The sequence below is a fragment of the Leucopleurus acutus genome, assembly GCF_964270905.1.
Source record: "Leucopleurus acutus genome assembly, chromosome: X".
Classification (NCBI taxonomy): Eukaryota; Metazoa; Chordata; class Mammalia; order Artiodactyla; family Delphinidae; genus Leucopleurus; species Leucopleurus acutus.
The window spans coordinates 99,669,143-99,687,698 of NC_139148.1; the positions used below are offsets into that span (position 1 = coordinate 99,669,143).

The window sequence follows — 18,556 nt, forward strand, 5'->3', positions numbered from 1 at the left end:
AAATATGCCAGGTGCTTGTCACAACCCTTGCACTTTAAGGATCAAGTAGGATGCTTGGGAAAGTGGTCTGTCTAGAGCACACAGGGATCTTCCTGAGGATTCCACTGAAAAGGAGAGTAGAATCCAGGAAGAAAGAAAGAGCTAAAAAATTATCTTACAAGTTTCTCAAGATCTTCTCACCAAAATAAAAACTAAACAGGAAAAAGAATGGCACATACAAACTCATTCTAATCTCCCTCACACCAAGAAAGTTTAAAAATTGGCTTCTTTTCTTCCCTTAAGAAGCAGGTTTATCGAGTTAGCAGTCAGCTTTCCATTTCTTTATACACAGCTAATAAGTCATCAATCTTCACTTTTTTGCCACACGTTTTAGAGATAGTCAAAGGAAGTCAGTCACTAGAACAAATGTTATTTTAATACAGTGTATTCAAAAATTTCTCCGACTGTAAACAAAAACCAGGAGTCAACTTTCAGAGATCAAAACAGGAAAGAATCACAGAAAGTTTTAGCAGAACTATTCTAAGATCTACCATACATGTTAATATAGAAATGTAATTCAATTTTGACAAATCACTTTTTCCATAAAAGAACAAAATAAAAAAAAGACAAAAAACTTAAAAATACCTCACTTTCCTCAAACCTTTCCCAAGCGAGGCCAAGGAGATTATGTACCCAATTAGAGAAAGGAACAACCCAAATGACCAACCTCTATGAAAGGAAATTCCTCTCACACATTTTAAGGTGTAAAATGGTTTCAGTTAAAGTATTATATTCAGTTATAGTATGTACTGACAGGTTACACCACTGGGGGAGACATAAATAATATATCACAGAGAGAAAGAAATGCTATTATTTATGTATATTAATTATATTTACTATTTCCCTATATGAGAATTTAGACAAGTAACTTTGTTAAGGAAGTGGGAAGAAATTATTCCTTATAACTAGAAACATAAAAGAAAAATAAGAAAAAGATTCTAAAGTTAAGTCACAATATACCAGTTTCCATGCAACGTCACTCATTTGATAGGGCAATTTTTTCTTATACTTATTCAATGTTCACTCTATTATAAATATAGGGTAATAGCTAAGAATGAGAGTTCTATAGCCATACTGCTGCTTTGATTTGAATCTTGGCTCTACCACTTGCGATATATATAATTTTGGGCAAATAGTTAACCTCTCTCTGTGCTTCAGTTTCCTCATCTGCAGTGCAGGGATAATTAACCACGTACCTCAAAATGCTGTTGTGAAGATGTGATGAGGTAATATGGGTAAAGTATTTGTAACACTGCTTGGCACACAGTAAGCACTTATTATTAACATCAATTACCTGCTTCCTAACCTTCCAATACTCCCATGCCAATCTATCCATCCTTGAAGTAGCAACAGGAAGTCACGAGAGTGAAAAATATAAATCAAGAACTGTTTCTTTATAATGTTCCACTTTAACTGAGGATGCATATAAATAAATCTGTGTTGTGGTGCTATGATTTCAGTAAAATATTTCTGATCTAAAGCCTTGGTACTCAAAGTGATCTAAGGACCAGCAGGCATGGGCATTACCAGGGAGCTGTTAGAAATGCTGGCCCCACTGCAGACCTATGGAATGAGAATCTGCATCTGATTCCTGTGCACAGTAAAGTTTGAGAAGCACTGCTGTCAAGAACAAGACCAAAAGCCTATAATGTGGGTATATAAAAAATATAAATAAGATACTCCTGAGATATAGGCTACATAGCCAAACCAAATACATTCCTTTTCAACTAAAAAGAATCAGAACTGTAATAAAAAACAAAATCTACCCCCCCAAAATTGTTTCCTTACCTAATATTAAGGTATGTTAACATCTGTAGGTTTTTAATGGCTTCAGGAATGGTTTTGATGCAATTATGATATAAATTTAACGTTTCAAGAGGTGCAAATAACCAGACATCAGAAGGAATTTCTGTAAAACGATTTCTTGAAAGATCTGAAAAATAAAAGTAATGTTTGAGTGTCAAACATACACCTGTATTTATGGAATTAACAGAACTATTTTCACACTTGCTGAATCACTTACAATCCAAGCAACTATTTCAAATATTGACCTCATGGAAAGTCTGTTCATTAACAAACCGTACTTTATATACTTCACTATCTTTAAACATTTTCTTTTAAAGTATCAGTGAGGAATTCTCTCTGATATTTAAAAACACGAAAAAAACCTCCCCTGATCCCACATCAGCCTCCATCCACCTCTGCCTCCTTTATAGCCAAATTTACATAAATCTACAACATAACTGTCTAACTTACCATGGACTTCTCAACCCACTGTAATTTGCTTTCTATTCATTTTCATGCCCACCAAGGTCACCAACAGCCTCCATTATCAACCACCAGTCAGCCATCTGGAAATATTTCTCTTCCCTTGGCTTGGAAGACTACATTTCTGGATCATTTCCTATTATCTCCCTGGCTACTTCTTAGTCTCTTGCTAGATTCTTCTCTACCCATACTGTGAATATTAGTGTTCCTAAGGGCTGTGACATAAGGTACTCTTTCCTTAAGATATATACTCTATTAGGTGATTTTATCCAAAACCGGGGTTAGTATTCACATATTGACAAATTTCAAATTAAATATATGTTTGAACACCTATGTTCTAATCTTTAGGACTTCCTCTGGATATCTCTCAGGCACCTCAAACTCTCCAAGTGTAAAATCGGAACTGAAGATCTTCTTCCACATATTTCTTTCTCTCATCTTAGATAATGTCACCAATATCCTGCTCACGAGCTGCTCAAACCACAAACTTGTTCGCCCTTGATTCCTTCCTCTCCTAAATTATTCCAGGTACACACAAATATACTTCTATGCATTTAAGTTTTCATAAAAATAAAATCATGGAATTATTATAACTATTATACCTCTATTGACAGTTTATTTGTTAAATGAAAATTTGAAAAATATTTAGGATATCATGTGGCAGGTTGAAAAAAAATACCCTAAAAGCGTTTCTCAACCAAAGTACGATTGACCTTTTGGGCTGTATAACTATTTGTTGTATGAGGCTATCCTGGGCATGGTAGGATATTTAGCAGCATCCCTGACAACTACCTACTAGATGCTAGTAACACCCTCTAGTCATGAAAGCCAAAAAATGTCCCCTGGAGTACAAACCCTCCTACCCTTGTTGAGGACCACTGCCTGAACAACTATCAAATTAGCTATCTTACAGCAGGAATATACTTTGCTTACACAACTTCATTATACTTATTTGGTTAAAAACATAAGACTATCATTCACCTCTGTCAAGAAGAACATCTATAGTGTATTTTAGCCCACTGTATCTCACTTAGCATATGGTATGCCCTCATAAGAACAGCTTCCTACCAACACTCAACTTCCTCACTCTGAGGGATAAGACCTACATATTTAGCAGTATAATAAATTCCCTATTCAGAATATTAATATACATGTATTAATATGTTTTTATGTATGTGTGTATACACACACTCACCTAATGCAAAATTTCATAATTGGCGAAAGAAAACTTTAGTTATGATTATATAATATAAAGATTAATTTGGATTCTTCTTCCTCCCACCATAAGATTCTAAATAACTAAATAAAAGGATAGACAGAATTATTAGAAACCAAATTCTGAACTTTCATTTTCCTGGCTCACCTCCTCTGAGCACCCAAGCATCGTGCAGTTCTATTTAGGGGGAAAAATTAAGTCTTTTTTTTTTTTTTTTAGTTTAGAATGTTTCTTTTACAGTTGACTTTTACCTCTTATTCTTGTAACTTCAGAATCCTGGGAGTTGGGCTTCCCTGGTGGTGCAGTGGTTAAGAATCCGCCTGCCAATGCAGGGGGCACAGGTTCAAGCCCTGGTCCGGGAAGATCCCACATGCTGTGGAGCAACTAAGCCCGTGTGCCACAACTATTGAGTCTGCGCTCTAGAGCCCACAAGCCACGACTACTGAGCCCACGCACCACAACTACTGAAGTCCGCGCACCTAGAGCCCATGCTCCACAATAAGAGAAGCCAACGCAATAAGCCCGTGCTCTGCAACAAAGAGTAGCACCCACTCACTGCAATGAGAGAAAGCCCATGTGCAGCAATGAAGACCAAACACAGCCCAAAAAAAAAAAAAAAAAAATCCTGGGAGTTGGGAGTTGAAAATTACTGATTACAGTTAATTTGAAATACTAAAAACAAAATTATGCCCAGTTTGTTATTCTGTATATCTAGTAAGTACTCATAAATAATACACTGGCCCTAGAAACAGATGATGGTAGCTTGCATTGAGACTCCAAGAACAGGGATTTTAAAAAGTAGATAGAATTTGAAATATATTTGATATTAGTACTTCCAAGAATTGGGCAAGTGATTGTTTATGTGGGATAAATAAGAGGTAGTAATTGAGGATGGCACCTAGAATTCTGGCCTAGGCAACTAAATGATGCTACTTAATAGATGAGTGAGAAGTGGAACAGGATTTTTGTTCTTGTTTTTGCTGTTAGGGTTTTGTTTTGTTTTTTGAAACAGAGGTTAGAATCAAGGGTTCAATTTTATATTTGTACAAACTGAGATAACTGAAAGATATCCCACAGGGGACTGTGAAACGGACAGTTAATCAGATCATTCTGGATCTCAGACATGAGGTCTGGGATGGATATATTAAACTGAAAGTTGTGGGAATATGGTTAGTACTCTAAAATCATAGAAATGGAAGACATCACCTAAAATCAGAGTATTGAGTCAGAAAGAAAGTTCAAGACTGGGCCATCCAGAAGACCAAGACTTATAAGTTGAGCAGTAAAAACACAACAAGCAGAGAAGACTGAAAATAATAGTCAAGAGAAAACACAAAAATCACAATAAAGAGAGTGTTCAAAGAAGTAACCAGAGAAAAAGACAAAATATCAGTATTAATAATTTAAATAATATCAGGATATTATTTTAAAAATTTATATATTATTGTATGATGCTTCATGTTCTTTCCCCTCCAAAAGCAAGATTATTTAGTTAAATTACAACATAGTTACAATCCTGAAGCCTGTGGAACAAAAACCACATTCACAGAAAGACAGACAAGATGAAAAGGCAGAGGGCTATGTACCAGATGAAGGAACAAGATAAAACCCCAGAAAAACAACTAAATGAAGTGGAGATAGGCAACCTTCCAGAAAAAGAATTCAGAATAATGATAGTGAAGATGACCCAGGACCTCGGAAAAAGAATGAAGGCAAAGATCGAGAAGATGCAAGAAATGTTTAACAAAGACCTACAAGAATTAAAGAACAAACAAACACAGATGAACAACAAAATAACTGAAATGAAAACTACACTAGAAGGAATCAATAGCAGAATAACTGAGGCAGAAGAACGGATAAGTGACCTAGAAGACACAATGGTAGAATTCACTGCTGTGGAACAGAATAAAGAAAAAACAATGAAAAGAACTGAAGACAGCCTAAGGGACCTCTGGGACAACATTAAACGCAGCAACATTTGCACTACAGGGGTCCCAGAAGGAGAAGAGAGAGAGAAAGGACCCAAGAAAATATCTGAAGAGATTATACTCGACAACTTCCCTAACATGGGAAAGGAAATAGCCACCTAATTCCAGGAAGTGCAGAGAGACCCGTACAGGATAAACCCAAGGGGAAACACACTGAGACACATAGTAATCAAATTGGCAAAAATTAAAGACAAAGAAAAATTATTGAAAGCAGCAAGGGAAAAACGACAAATAACATACAAGGGAACTCCCATAAGGTTAACAGCTGATTTCTCAGCAGAAACTCTACAAGCCGGAAGGGAGTGGCATGATATACTTAAAGTGATGAAAGGGAAGAACCTACAACCAAGATTACTCTACCTAGCAAGGATCTCATTCACATTCGATAGAGAAATCAAAAGCTTTCCAGATAAGCAAAAGCTAAGAGAATTCAACACCACCAAACCAGCTCTACAACAAATGCTAAAGGAACTTCTCTAAGTGGGAAACACAAGAGAAGAAAGGGACCTACAAAAACAAACCCAAAACAATTAAGAAAATGGTAATAGGAACATACATGTCAATAATTACCTTAAACGTGAATGGATTAAATGCTCCAACCAAAAGACACAGGCTTGCTGAATGGATACAAAACAAGACCCATATATATGCTGTCTACAAGAGACCCACTTCAGACATAAGGACACATACAGAGTGAAAGTGAGGGGAATGGAAAAAGATATTCCATGCAAATGGAAATCAAAAGAAAGCTGGAGTAGCAATACTCATATCAGATAAAATAGACTTACAAATAAAGAATGTTACAAGAGACAAGGAAGGACACTATATAACAACCAAAGGATCAATCCAAGAAGAAGATAGAACAATTATAAATATATATGCACCCAATAAAGGAGCATCTCAGGGCTTCCCTGGTGGCGCAGTGGTTGAGAGTCTGCCTGGCGATGCAGGGGACATGGGTTTGTGCCCCAGTCCATGAAGATCCCACATGCCACGGAGCAGCTGGGCCCGTGAGCCATGGCCGCTGAACCTGCGCATCCAGAGTCTGCGCGTCCGGGGCCTGTGCTCCACAACGGTAGAGGCCACAACAGTGAGAGGTCCGTGTACCACAAAAAAAAAAAAAAAAAAAAAAAGGAGCATCTCAATACGTAAGGCAACTGCTAACAGCTATAAAAGAGGAAATCGACAGTAACACAACAATAGTGGGGGACTTTAACACCTCACTTACAACAAAGGACAGATCATCCAAACAGAAAATTAATAAGGAAACACAAGCTTTAAATGACACAATAGACCAGATAGATTTAATTAATATTTATAGGACATTCCATCCAAAAACAGCAGATTACACTTTCTTCTGAAGTGCACACAGAACATTCTCCAGGATAGATCACATCTTGGGTCACAAATCAAGCCTCAGTAAATTTAAGAAAATTGAAATCATATCAAGCATCTTTTCTGACCACAATGTTATGAGATTAGACATCAATTACATGGGAAAAAAATGTAAAAAACACAAACACATGGAAGCTAAACAATACGTTACTAAATAACCAAGAGACCACTGAAGAAATCAAAGAGGAAGTCAAAGAATATCTAGAGACAAATGACAATGAAAACACGACAGTCCAAATCCTATGGGATGCAGCAAAAGCAGTTCTAAGAGGGAAGTTTATAGCAATACAATCCTACCTCAAGAAACAAGAAAAATCTCAAATAAACAATCTAACGTTACACCTAAAGGAACTAGAGAAAGAAAAACAAAAAAACCCAAGGTTAGTAGGAGGAAAGAAATCATGAAGATCAGAGCAGAAATAAATGAGATAGAAACAAAGAAAACAATAGCAAAGATCAATAAAACTAAAAGCTGGTCCATTGAGAAGATTAAAAAAATTGATAAGCCATTAGCCAGACTCATCAAGAAAAAGAAGGAGACGATGCAAATCAATAAAATTAGAGCTGAAAAAGGAGAAGTTACAACAGATAATGCAGAAATACAAAGCATCCTAAGAGACTACTACAAGCAACTCTATGCCAATAAAATGGACAACCTGGAAGAAATGGACAAATTCTTAGAAAGGTAGAGCCTTCCATGACTGAACCAGGAAGAAATAGAAAATATGAATGGACCAATCACAAGTAATGAAATTGAAACTGTGGTTACAAATCTTCCAACAAACAAAAGTCCAGGACCAGATGGCATCACAGGTGAATTCTATCAAACATTTAGAGGAGAGTTAACACCCGTCCTTCTCAAACTCTTCCAAAACACTGCAGAGGAAGGAACACTCCCAAACTCATTTTACGAAGCCACCATCAACCTGATACCAAAACCAGACAAAGATACTACAAAAAAAGAAAATTACAGACCAATATCACTCATGAATATAGATGCAAAAATACCCAACAAAATACTAGCAAACAGAATCCAACAACACACTGAAAGGACCATACACCATGATCAAATGGGATTTATCCCAGGGATGCAAGGATTCTTCAATATACGCAAATCAATCAATGTGACACACCATATTAACAAATTGAAGAAGCAAAACCATATGATCATCTCAATAGATGCAGAAAAAGCTTTTCACAAAATTCAACACCCATTTATGATAAAAACTCTTCAGAAACTAGGCATAGAGGGAAGCTACCTCAACATAATAAAGGCCATATACGACAAACCCACAGCAAACATTATTCTCAATGGTGAAAAACTGAAAGCATTTCCTCTAAGATCAGGAACAAGGCAAGGATGTCCGCTCTCACCACTATTATTCAACATAGTTTTGGAAGTCCTAGCCAAGGCAATCAGAGAAGAAAATGAAATAAAAGGAATACAAATTGGAAAAGAAGAAGTAAAACTGTCACTGTTTGCAGATGACATGATACTATACATAGGGAATCCTAACGATGTCCCCAGAACACTACTAGAGCTAATCAATGAATTTGGTAAAGTTGCAGGATATAAAATTAATGCACAGAAATCTCTTGCATTCCTATACACTAATGATGAAAAATCTGAAACAGAAATTAAGGAAACACTCCCATTTACCACTGCAACAAAAAGAATAAAATACCTAGGAATAAACCTACCTAGGGAGACAAAAGATCTGTATGCAGAAAACTATAAGACACTGATGAAAGAAATTAAAGATGATACAAACAAATGGAGAGATATACCATGTTCTTGGATTGGAAGAATCAATATTGTGAAAATGACTATACTACCCAAAGCAATCTACAGATTCAATGCAATCCCTATCAAATTACCAATAACATTTTTTACAGAACTAGAACAAAAAATCTTAAAATCTGTATGGAGACACAAAAGATCCCGAATAGCCAAAGCAGTCTTGAGGGAAAGAAACGGAGCTGGAGGAATCAGACTCCCTGACTTCAGACTACATTACAAAGCTATATTAATCAAGATAATATGGTACTGACACAAAAACAGAAACATAGATCAATGGAACAGGATAGAAAGCCCAGAGATAAACCCACGTACCTATGGTCAACTAATCTATGACAAAGGAGGCAAGGATATACAAAGGAGAAAAGACAGTCTCTTCAATAAGTGGTGCTGGGAAAACTGGACAGCTACATGTAAAAGCATGAAATTAGAACACTCCCTAGCACCATACACAAAAATAAACTCAAAATTGATTAGAGACCTAAATGTAAGACCGGACACTATAAAACTCTTAGAGGAAAACATAGGAAGAACACTTTTTGACATAAATCACAGCAAGATCTTTTTTGATCCACCTCCTAGAGTAATGGAAATAAAAACAAAAATAAACAAATGGGACCTAATGAAACTTCAAAGCTTTTGCAGAGCAAAGGAAACTACAAACCAGACGAAAAGACAACCCTCCGAATGGGAGAAAATATTTGCAAACGAATCAACGGACAAAGGATTAATCTCCAAAGTATATAAACAGCTCATGCAGCTCAGTATTAAAAAAACAAACAACCCAATCCAAAAATGGGCAGAAGACCTAAATAGACATTTCTCCAAAGAAGACACACAGATGGCCAAGAAGCACATGAAAAGCTGCTCAACATAACTAATCACTAGAGAAATGCAAATCAAAACTACAATGAGATATCACCTCACACCAGTTAGAATGGGTATCCTCAGAAAATCTACAAACAACAAATGCTGGAGAGGGTGTGGAGAAAAGGGAACCCTCTTGCACTGTTGGTGGGAATGTAAATTGATACAGCCACTATGGAGAACAGTATGGAGGTTCCTTAAAAAGCTAAAAATAGAATTATCATATGACCCAGCAATCCCACTACTGGGCATATACCCAGGGAAAACCATAATTCAAAAAGACACATGCACCCCAATATTCATTGAAGCACTATTTACAATAGCCACGACATGGAAGCAATCTAAATGCCCATTGACAGACGAATGGATGAAGAAGATGTGGTACATATATACAATGGAATATTACTCAGCCATAAAAAGGAACGGAATTGGGTCATTTGTAGAGATGTGGATGAATCTGGAGACTGTCATACAGAGCAAAGTAAGTCAGAAAGAGAAAAACAAGTATCGTATATTAATGCATATATGTGGAACCTAGAAAATGGTACAGATGAACCGGTTTGCAAGTCAGAAATAGAGACAGATGTAGAGAACAAACGTATGGACACCAAGGGAGGAAAGTGGCGGGGGGTGGGGTGGGGTGGGGTGATGAATTGGGAGATTGGGATTGACATGTATACAGTGATGTGTATAAAATAGATAACTAATAAGAACCTACTGTATAAAAAAATAAAAAATAATAATAATATTATGAGTTCCCTTAGGGAATTTAATTAAATTCATAAACTATTTTCTGAATGAGGTAGGATATTTATTTAGTAAATACCACTTAAAATTACAATTATTATTCTAATTTAATTGAGTAAAGCATAATGAAGTTAAAATTAAAACTGAAGCCATTACAAAGCCTCTAATTAAGGAAATCTTGTTCTAGGCTTTTTCAGATTTTAAATATGTATAAACATCTTTTCTAAGAATTGGGTAAACAGAAAAAGAGTGGCAAAAGACAAATACAACCATAGAGGCAAAGATAGGCAATAACACAAAACTGTATTTTAATTTCTTGATCTCATACTAACAGCATCTCATATTTTCCTTCAAAAAAGTGAAAATTAACGTTTACATAGATATAATGGATAAAATTTAACTCTGATTTAAATTTTTATCTTGTGATGTACAATTAAACCATAAGGAAGTTTTTATAACATTAAAAATCATTTAATGAACACGTGCACTGGGGCAACTAGAATAACATGACTAAAAAAGAACATATTCATACTCAAGAAGTACATGCAAAATTGGTATTTTATTTAATATGGTTCCATCTAAAGATGGAAAACAAACTGTTAATTTACTCCTTATGGGGAGATTCATTTCACAACAGCTTTAAAGTCTGCCTTCTTAGGGGACAAGTAGGACTTGGGAAAAGACAATTATAAAGATGTTTCACCTTTCCCACACACACAAAAAAGGAAATTAAAATTTGCTCCTTATCTTCCTGCAGTAAGCTGAATGGTGTCCCTCAAAGATATCAGGTCCTAATTCCTGGAACCTGTGAATGTTGGCTTATAGGGTAAAAATTTTTGCAGATATAATTAAGTATCCTGCAATGGAGATTATCCTGCATCACCCAGCTGGGCCCTAAATGCCATCACATGTATCTTTATAGGAGGAAGACAGAGGGAAATGAGACAGACACATTGAGCAAAAGGCCATGTGAAGATGGAGGCAGGCATTGGAGTGATGTGGCTTAGGAATGCCAGCAGTCACCAGAAGCTGGAAGAGGCAAGGAATGGATTCTCTGCTAGAGCCTCCAGAGGATTTACGGTCCTGCTGAAACCTTGATTTTAGCTTCAAAAGACTTATTTTGGACTTCTGGTCTCAAGAACTATAAGAGAATAAATTTCTGTTGTTTCAAACCACCAAGTTTGTAGTCACTAGTTACAGCAGCCACAGAAAATAAACAGATTTCTCAAAAATCAGAATTAATGAAAGAATGCCTGCAAAAAAATTTTTAATTAAATAGTTGTACATTTTTTTTCTTAAACAGTAAGGTGATATCTCAGTATCCTTGAGGATAAGTGCCTTTATAACCACTGAACTAGTTTTCTTTTGTCTTGGTTTTTATTATAAAATCATATCAAGCAGTATTGGCAATAACTCAACAGTAGACAGACTGCTGTGTACTGTTTCCTGCCTCCTTCAAATTGCTCCTTGTAAAACTGCTGGGAGCCTGTTAGACGTTAATAGATCATTTTAAATAATCTGATCTAAATTATGTTCTGTATCACTCTTGAGCTTCAGAGGTCAAAGAAGCTAGAGAAGGGAAGAGAGGAGTCAGATGGAATGGAAATCTGTTTGCTGCCTCCCAGGCTGCAGCCACAAGAGCCACAGACGGGTCCATCTGTCACCCAGTGCATTTCTTGGCCCACCAGCTAGCATTTCTGCCAAAATATAGAAAATGACTTTCAGAAAGTATACTATTATACTGTACTAATTACAGTTTTATTTTACTCAGTGTTCAAAAGGCTGTATGACTTTTGTCACACATCGTTAAAACGAACTAAGATACATGAGTCTTCTCTGGGTGATAATAATATAGATTGCTATAGTCCCTCTTATTTTAAAAAAATGCCAGATTACGTTTGAAAATCTGTCACATTTTCACCTATGGAAAAACTTCTAACAATGATGTGTGTTTTAGAAAACACTCATCAGTAACAGAGATAGAGAATTTTCTGCTTAAAGAAACATGACAGTTAAGGAGAGAAATAATTTGAAGTCAGAACTTTAAATTCACATCAACAATAACCTAAGTGGAACTGAAGCAACTGTCTCATGTGTGCGCGTGTGTGCGCGCGCACGCACCCTCCACATATGCTAGGTCAGAAGGCTATGGGCTTTGCATAATCATTTCTAATCCTCATAACAACCTTATGAGGTAGCCACTATTCCTCATTATACATATGAATCAAAGACATATTGAATGGCATGACTATAATGTTAAAAAACTAGTAATAACTGACAGCAGAGGGGTTCCAAACTCAGATATGACTTCTAAGTCCATGTTCTATGTGTGCTTTTCCACTCCTCCAACACACTATTGTGACTTCCTGTCCCAGATTTCAAATATTCTGTTCCACTGGAACCACAAAGCAGGGTCAGAGACATTCTAAATCTCCTAACTACATTCATATCCTAGATTTCTTCTTGCAATAAGAAGCAGAACATACATCTTACTTCAAGTCCCAATTTTTAGTTAAGAAAATAATGAACACCATTATAAAGCTCTCAGCTGTTCCCAATTTACCATTTCAGGACTGTTTAGTCTGAGCCAAAACATAGCTTTCTTGGCTCCTTAAAGAATGGACCCTTGGGCTTCCCTGGTGGCGCAGTGGTTGAGAGTCCGCCTGCCGATGCAGGGGACGCGGGTTCGTGCCCCGCTCTGGGAGGATCCCGCGTGCCGCGGAGCGGCTGGGCCCGTGAGCCATGGCAGCGGAGCCTGCGCTCCACAGCGGGAGAGGCCACAACAGTGAGAGGCCCGCGTACAGCTAAAAAAAAAAAAAAAAAAAAGAATGGACCCTTATTAATTTTTCAATATTTTAACCAACTCAATAAACAAAGATTAAAAAGAAAATGAAAAAGTAAAGGAGTTTCTTCAAAAGATTCGTAACATTTTATAGGCTGAGTACCTGTCAAGAACTCTAAAGGATCTGAGACTTTAGCCTACTTGTCAGCCAACAAGCTAGCCTACCACAGTTGAATGGAGGCTGGCAGAAGGCATGAGACTCCTGCGTGTCAGAGGACTTTATTACTCACAGCACGGCAAGTGGCATGAGCAGCAAGTCTGTATCAGTTCCTCTTGCCCCCCAAATCTCACAGGGGCAACATATATGGGTATAGATGGATACCTGCACATACAATACATCACATTAAAGGAGAGGAAGTCTAAGCTGAGGGAACCCAAATCTTTTATAATAGACAGTACACATGCCTGTACTTTGTTCGAAGGGAGACATTATTTTACTGGATAATAAGCATGATTGTCCTTTCTTCAAAAAGATAGTCCTGAACAAAGGGCAGTTAGTGCCTCACTCCCAAGATATGCCGAAACATGAGACCCACGGAAAATTATCTCCCAAGGTGTACATTCCTTATTGACCAAGGATCAGAAGTTGCAGCCTCACCACAGAAAACACACAAGGTAAAATAATTAAATATCATAAGCATCAAATTCTCTGTGGTTCTGCCCTTAGAGTCTGGGACAGAGGCAGGCAAATCCTGATTCTCACCTTCCAAGTCTCATTCTTATTTCCCAGGCAGCATTCTGACTTGACTCATAGGCTGTGCCACTCATTCAAAATTCCATTAAGCACCATGAATTAGGTACTACGTGTTAGGGTAGCTAAAAGCCAGTCAGACACCAAGTCTAAGCAATCCCAATTATTGTTCCACCCTAGCACCAAATATTATCGGCTCAGATAATAACACTTCAGTGAAAGGAACTATGAAAAAAAAAATCACCCCCACTTAGTTCAACTAAAAGTGTGATTTTTTACAAAGCTGTTGTGATGGGACCAATACTTCATAATCCTTGGGGTGTATCTCACAGTTTACAGAAGTCCTACAGACTGAAAAATGAGGTATAACTGTTATTTAGTAGATGAGCACTAGACTGTATCTGAATTACATTCTAATTCTACTGATGATTACCTATAAAAGATCGCCAAAATCACTTAATTACTACTACTCATTATCTCAGAGCTACTGAAAATGAGTAAACATTCTGTAACAACCTAAAATCCTTAGAGGAAGTAAGTAAAAGAAACGACAGGAAAATTATCAATTTGTACCTAATGATATATAATGTTCATAAAGATCTAAAATAAAATGATGGAAATTGACAATTATATTCAGTTCTTATTACACGGAAAATATATGCTAGAATTATGTCTTTAGGAGAGTGCATAAAATCAACTAACTAAAATACTTATTTCCTAACATGAAAATGAAAAAAATTTTCTGTGCTCTTCAGTAACTGATATTACTCAAATGTGAGCAGTTACAGCACGTAAAATCTGATTAATACGCTCTCAAATACTAATGCTTCCTTACCTACTTTTCCATCTAAAAGAAGTGTTAGGACTAGAAACAAAAGCAACAAGAAAACAGGAGGCACCACAGCTGTCTGTCAATGCAAGAATGGAGAGTGTCTTTGAAGTATTAGACTCTGATGTTGGAACCTGATGGGAAATGACAACCCCATGGCTCTGGCATCTGCTTTCAACAGATGCCCTCAGCAAAGACAGGTGATTTCTTGATTCAGTATTCCCTAGAAGGGTATTGTGCTGTCATTCAGGAAAAGATAATGAAAAGTCAGTCTATAACATTAAAGCCTTGTTGAATAAGATGTACAGCTCAAGAATTTCTAAGCTACTCCATGATGTTAAAATATTAACCATAAGTACAGTGGAGAGGAAAAAAAAGTATGAAGTAGATATTAGAAAAAGTGAAGAAAAAATGCTTTAAAGCCAACAGTTATGAGAAACAATAACAAGCAGACCTTAGTGACCTGCAGCAACCAATAATGGAAGGCTCCTTTTGAGCACAGGCACTTTGAGAAGCAAGGGGGCAAACAAAAACAGATGCTGCAAGGAGAAACCACAGCTGCTAACCAGAGGGTAGATTATATGCATGCTCAGTGAGAAAAGGACTGTGAGTCATACAACTATTAAGCCACGTGGAAGGACAAGACTTTATTTTTTTTAAGGGGGGAGGGGCAGCTCTATGCACAGTTGTCTGTAGGAAATTCTACAAAGTGTTTCAATTTCACCAAGAAATAATGCAGTATAATGACATTCAAACATCAAAGTGATATTTGAGAATGACACTATACTTCAACCCCTATAAAATTTATTAGACTATAAATTTGGCATTTTGAATTCATGTAGTATTATTTATTAAGTGGTTCTTGAAAAACTTTTATTTTCAAAAGACAAATGTTAGAGCCTCATCACATAACTTTCACTAAAATAAATTCCAGATGGAAGAAAAAGATAAACATGAAAAATGAATCATAAAAAACTAGCAAAACATTCTAGTGAATAGTCACTCAATTCTAGAATGAGGGATGGACTTTCAAAGCATCAAATACAGAAATAATTCACAAATGAAAAGATTTCTAGATTTAGCTACATAAAAAGGAAAACTGCAGTCTATCAAAAAGCAAAATGATAACAACAACTCATAGATAAAGCCTGGCCCAAGGACATAAACAGATTCAAAAATGAAAATTATCAATGACCAAGATGTATATGAAAATATATTCAACCTCACTGTTAATCAAAAGAAATGTAAAGAATAAGACACTATAATTCACCCATCAAATTTAAAAGTTTTCAAAGATATTACCCAATGTTGGCAAGGCTAGTTTGAATTGGGCACTTCCCCATATACCGCTGATGGAAATTCAAAATGAGGTAACCTGTCTAGAAGGAAATTTGCCAATATGAATCAAGAGCCTTAAAAATGTTCATACCCATTGATCCAAGAATTCAATCTCTAGCAATTTTTAAAACCAAATAAAGATGCATAAAAAACGATGTACATTTCAGTTATTTAATAGAGTAGGAAATTAGAAACAACTTCAATGTCCAACAATAGGTAAAGGCTAAATAAAATACAGTATACCCTCAAAGTGAAATATCCCGCAACGTTTAAAAATAATATTATAGACTTGATTCCTTAATATGGAAATAAGAATGCTCAGAGGGTAAAAACTAGAACACTCAAAATATTAAACTATATACACAGTATGAGCCAATTGTTTCCTTTTAAAATGTACATTTTATACACTCAGTATATACACATACAAAGACCGACAGGTATGTATGTACAAGGTGATGAGTGTGGGGGTATGAAGGAAATACACCAAAATGTTAATGCTTACTCAAGGTTGGAAGAATAAGGAGCGTTTTGTATTTTCTTCTTTATGCTTTTAATATTCTAAATTTTCTACAATAAGCAAGCATGCTTCTGTTATAAGGAAACACTATTAATATTATACTACTTTAAAAGTATTATATTTCAGAATGTAAACTGAATTCTAACCATATATATTTCATTCATAAGAATGATGTATCCAGACAGCTATAGGCTAATTATAAGTTGGTATTATATACAATTATTTTGTTTTTATGGGGCACAACTTGGCCCGCTACCAAACATCATCACTGTGCTGTCATGTTTTATTGCTAATCCAATATTATATGTCATAATTTTTAAAATGCAAATTACTATGAAAGTATGCACGTTTTAATGTCGAAAATCATGCTTTCATGTAAATTATTTTCATAAAGGAAACCCCCAAAACTATACAATTTGAATTGTTATAATTAGTCTGATAATGAAGTAAGCGATAACAAAACATGTCACCTTGACCATCTCTAAGATATCTGAACTGATGCATGATTAATCTAACGTTGATGTACTTTCTGCCTAGGTCAATGTCAACTAGTCACTGAAAATCAAATGGATCTGTTTATACAGTAGGCCCTCCTTATCTACAGATGGGGAACCCACAGATATGGAGGGCCAATTGTACTAGGCCATTTTACATAAGGGACTTGAGCATCTGTGGAGTTTGGTATTCGCTGGGGTCCTAGAACCAATCCCCCATGGATACTGAGGGACAAGCACACAGTATACTTTTTATTTGCATTAATTATGATACCTTAGTACATTTCTACTGCATGAGAAAGGAAAGTCTAATGTAACATAAGAACAGTCTATGTCAAACTGACTTCCCAATATAACTCTAGTAGGCTTTGGATTCCAAAACAAAAGCAGTCCTGGAGAAGGGTAAAAAAAAACAACAAAACAAAACAAAACAAAAAAACCCAAGTGCAAGCTACTATGCTAAACAAAACTAACTGCTTCATCTTTGATGTATCCAGATTAAGACAAATTTTACAGCTGGTGTACTGTGCCCCTTAAAAAAATACTGTATTGGGCTTCCCTGGTGGCGCAGTGGTTGAGAGTCCTCCTGCCGATGCAGGGGACACGGGTTTGTGCCCTGGTCCGGGAGGATCCCACATGCCGCGGAGCAGCTGGGCCCGTGAGCCATGGCCGCTGAGCCTGCGTGTCCAGAGCCTGTGCTCCACAACGGTAGAGGCCACAGCAGTGAGAGGCCCGCGTACCGGAAAAAAAAAAACAACACTGTATTTACGGAGCAAGGATCATCCTTACTTGAGCTATTTAACAAGGCACTAAATATTGGATGCTGAAATTAAAAGCAAGTTACAGTAAACTAATTACAAAGAAATGACAAATTCCACAAACCAGGCCAAAGAAAACCCCATTAGTATATCTTAAATGTTCAAGTGGCTCCTACACAGCAGCACACTGGCAGCTACCAATAAGACCAAATGGATTCAGACAGTTTATTACTAACACAGACAGAGAAAGCATGATCTGTATGGTGTCACTTCCCCATGTCCCTAGTCCCACAGGACAAAACCAAACTGGAGGGAAGGACCAAATAACAGACAACATGCACAGAGGGTTGCTCTGTCATGGAGAAGCCAACTCTAGACTGCAGCTTTGCAATTTTATACTCACGACTGTATCTGAAAGAATGTCCCATGTCTCACCAGAATGAGGGAAAGAGATAATAAACTGCCTTGAGGCAGCCTCCCACAAGATAGGGAGGTGGACACAAAATGACCTTATGTCATCTATCTTGCCATGTACCAGGGAGGATCAGAGAGTCTTTCTCCAAGATTTGAGTCAGACTGTGGTTCAGCCTTGCCTATGTGGAAATGTGCAAGATCACCAAGATACCATGGCAAAGCCATTCCTCTAGTTTATAGTCATACAAATAGAATAAGAAGTCAGTACATAAAATTATCATGCTCGTCCCATAATTTTAAGTTTAGAAATTTGACAAGCATTTACTATCAACTGTTGCAGAGAGACACTGCAGTC

At 36.6% G+C, this 18,556-nt stretch overlaps 1 protein-coding gene across 6 annotated transcripts in view; it reads right to left on the reverse strand.

Moving 5' to 3' along the window:
* Positions 1 to 18,556, reverse strand: part of LRCH2 (leucine rich repeats and calponin homology domain containing 2) — a gene marked incomplete at both ends in the record, with an annotated part of 91,338 nt that overhangs the window by 56,355 nt on the left and 16,427 nt on the right. For all 6 annotated transcript variants that reach the window (XM_082864837.1, XM_082864842.1, XM_082864841.1 and 3 more), the window contains one exon: positions 1,828 to 1,972. In XM_082864837.1, the coding sequence (XP_082720963.1) occupies positions 1,828 to 1,972 (145 nt within the window). The remainder of the gene's footprint in view (positions 1 to 1,827; positions 1,973 to 18,556) is intronic.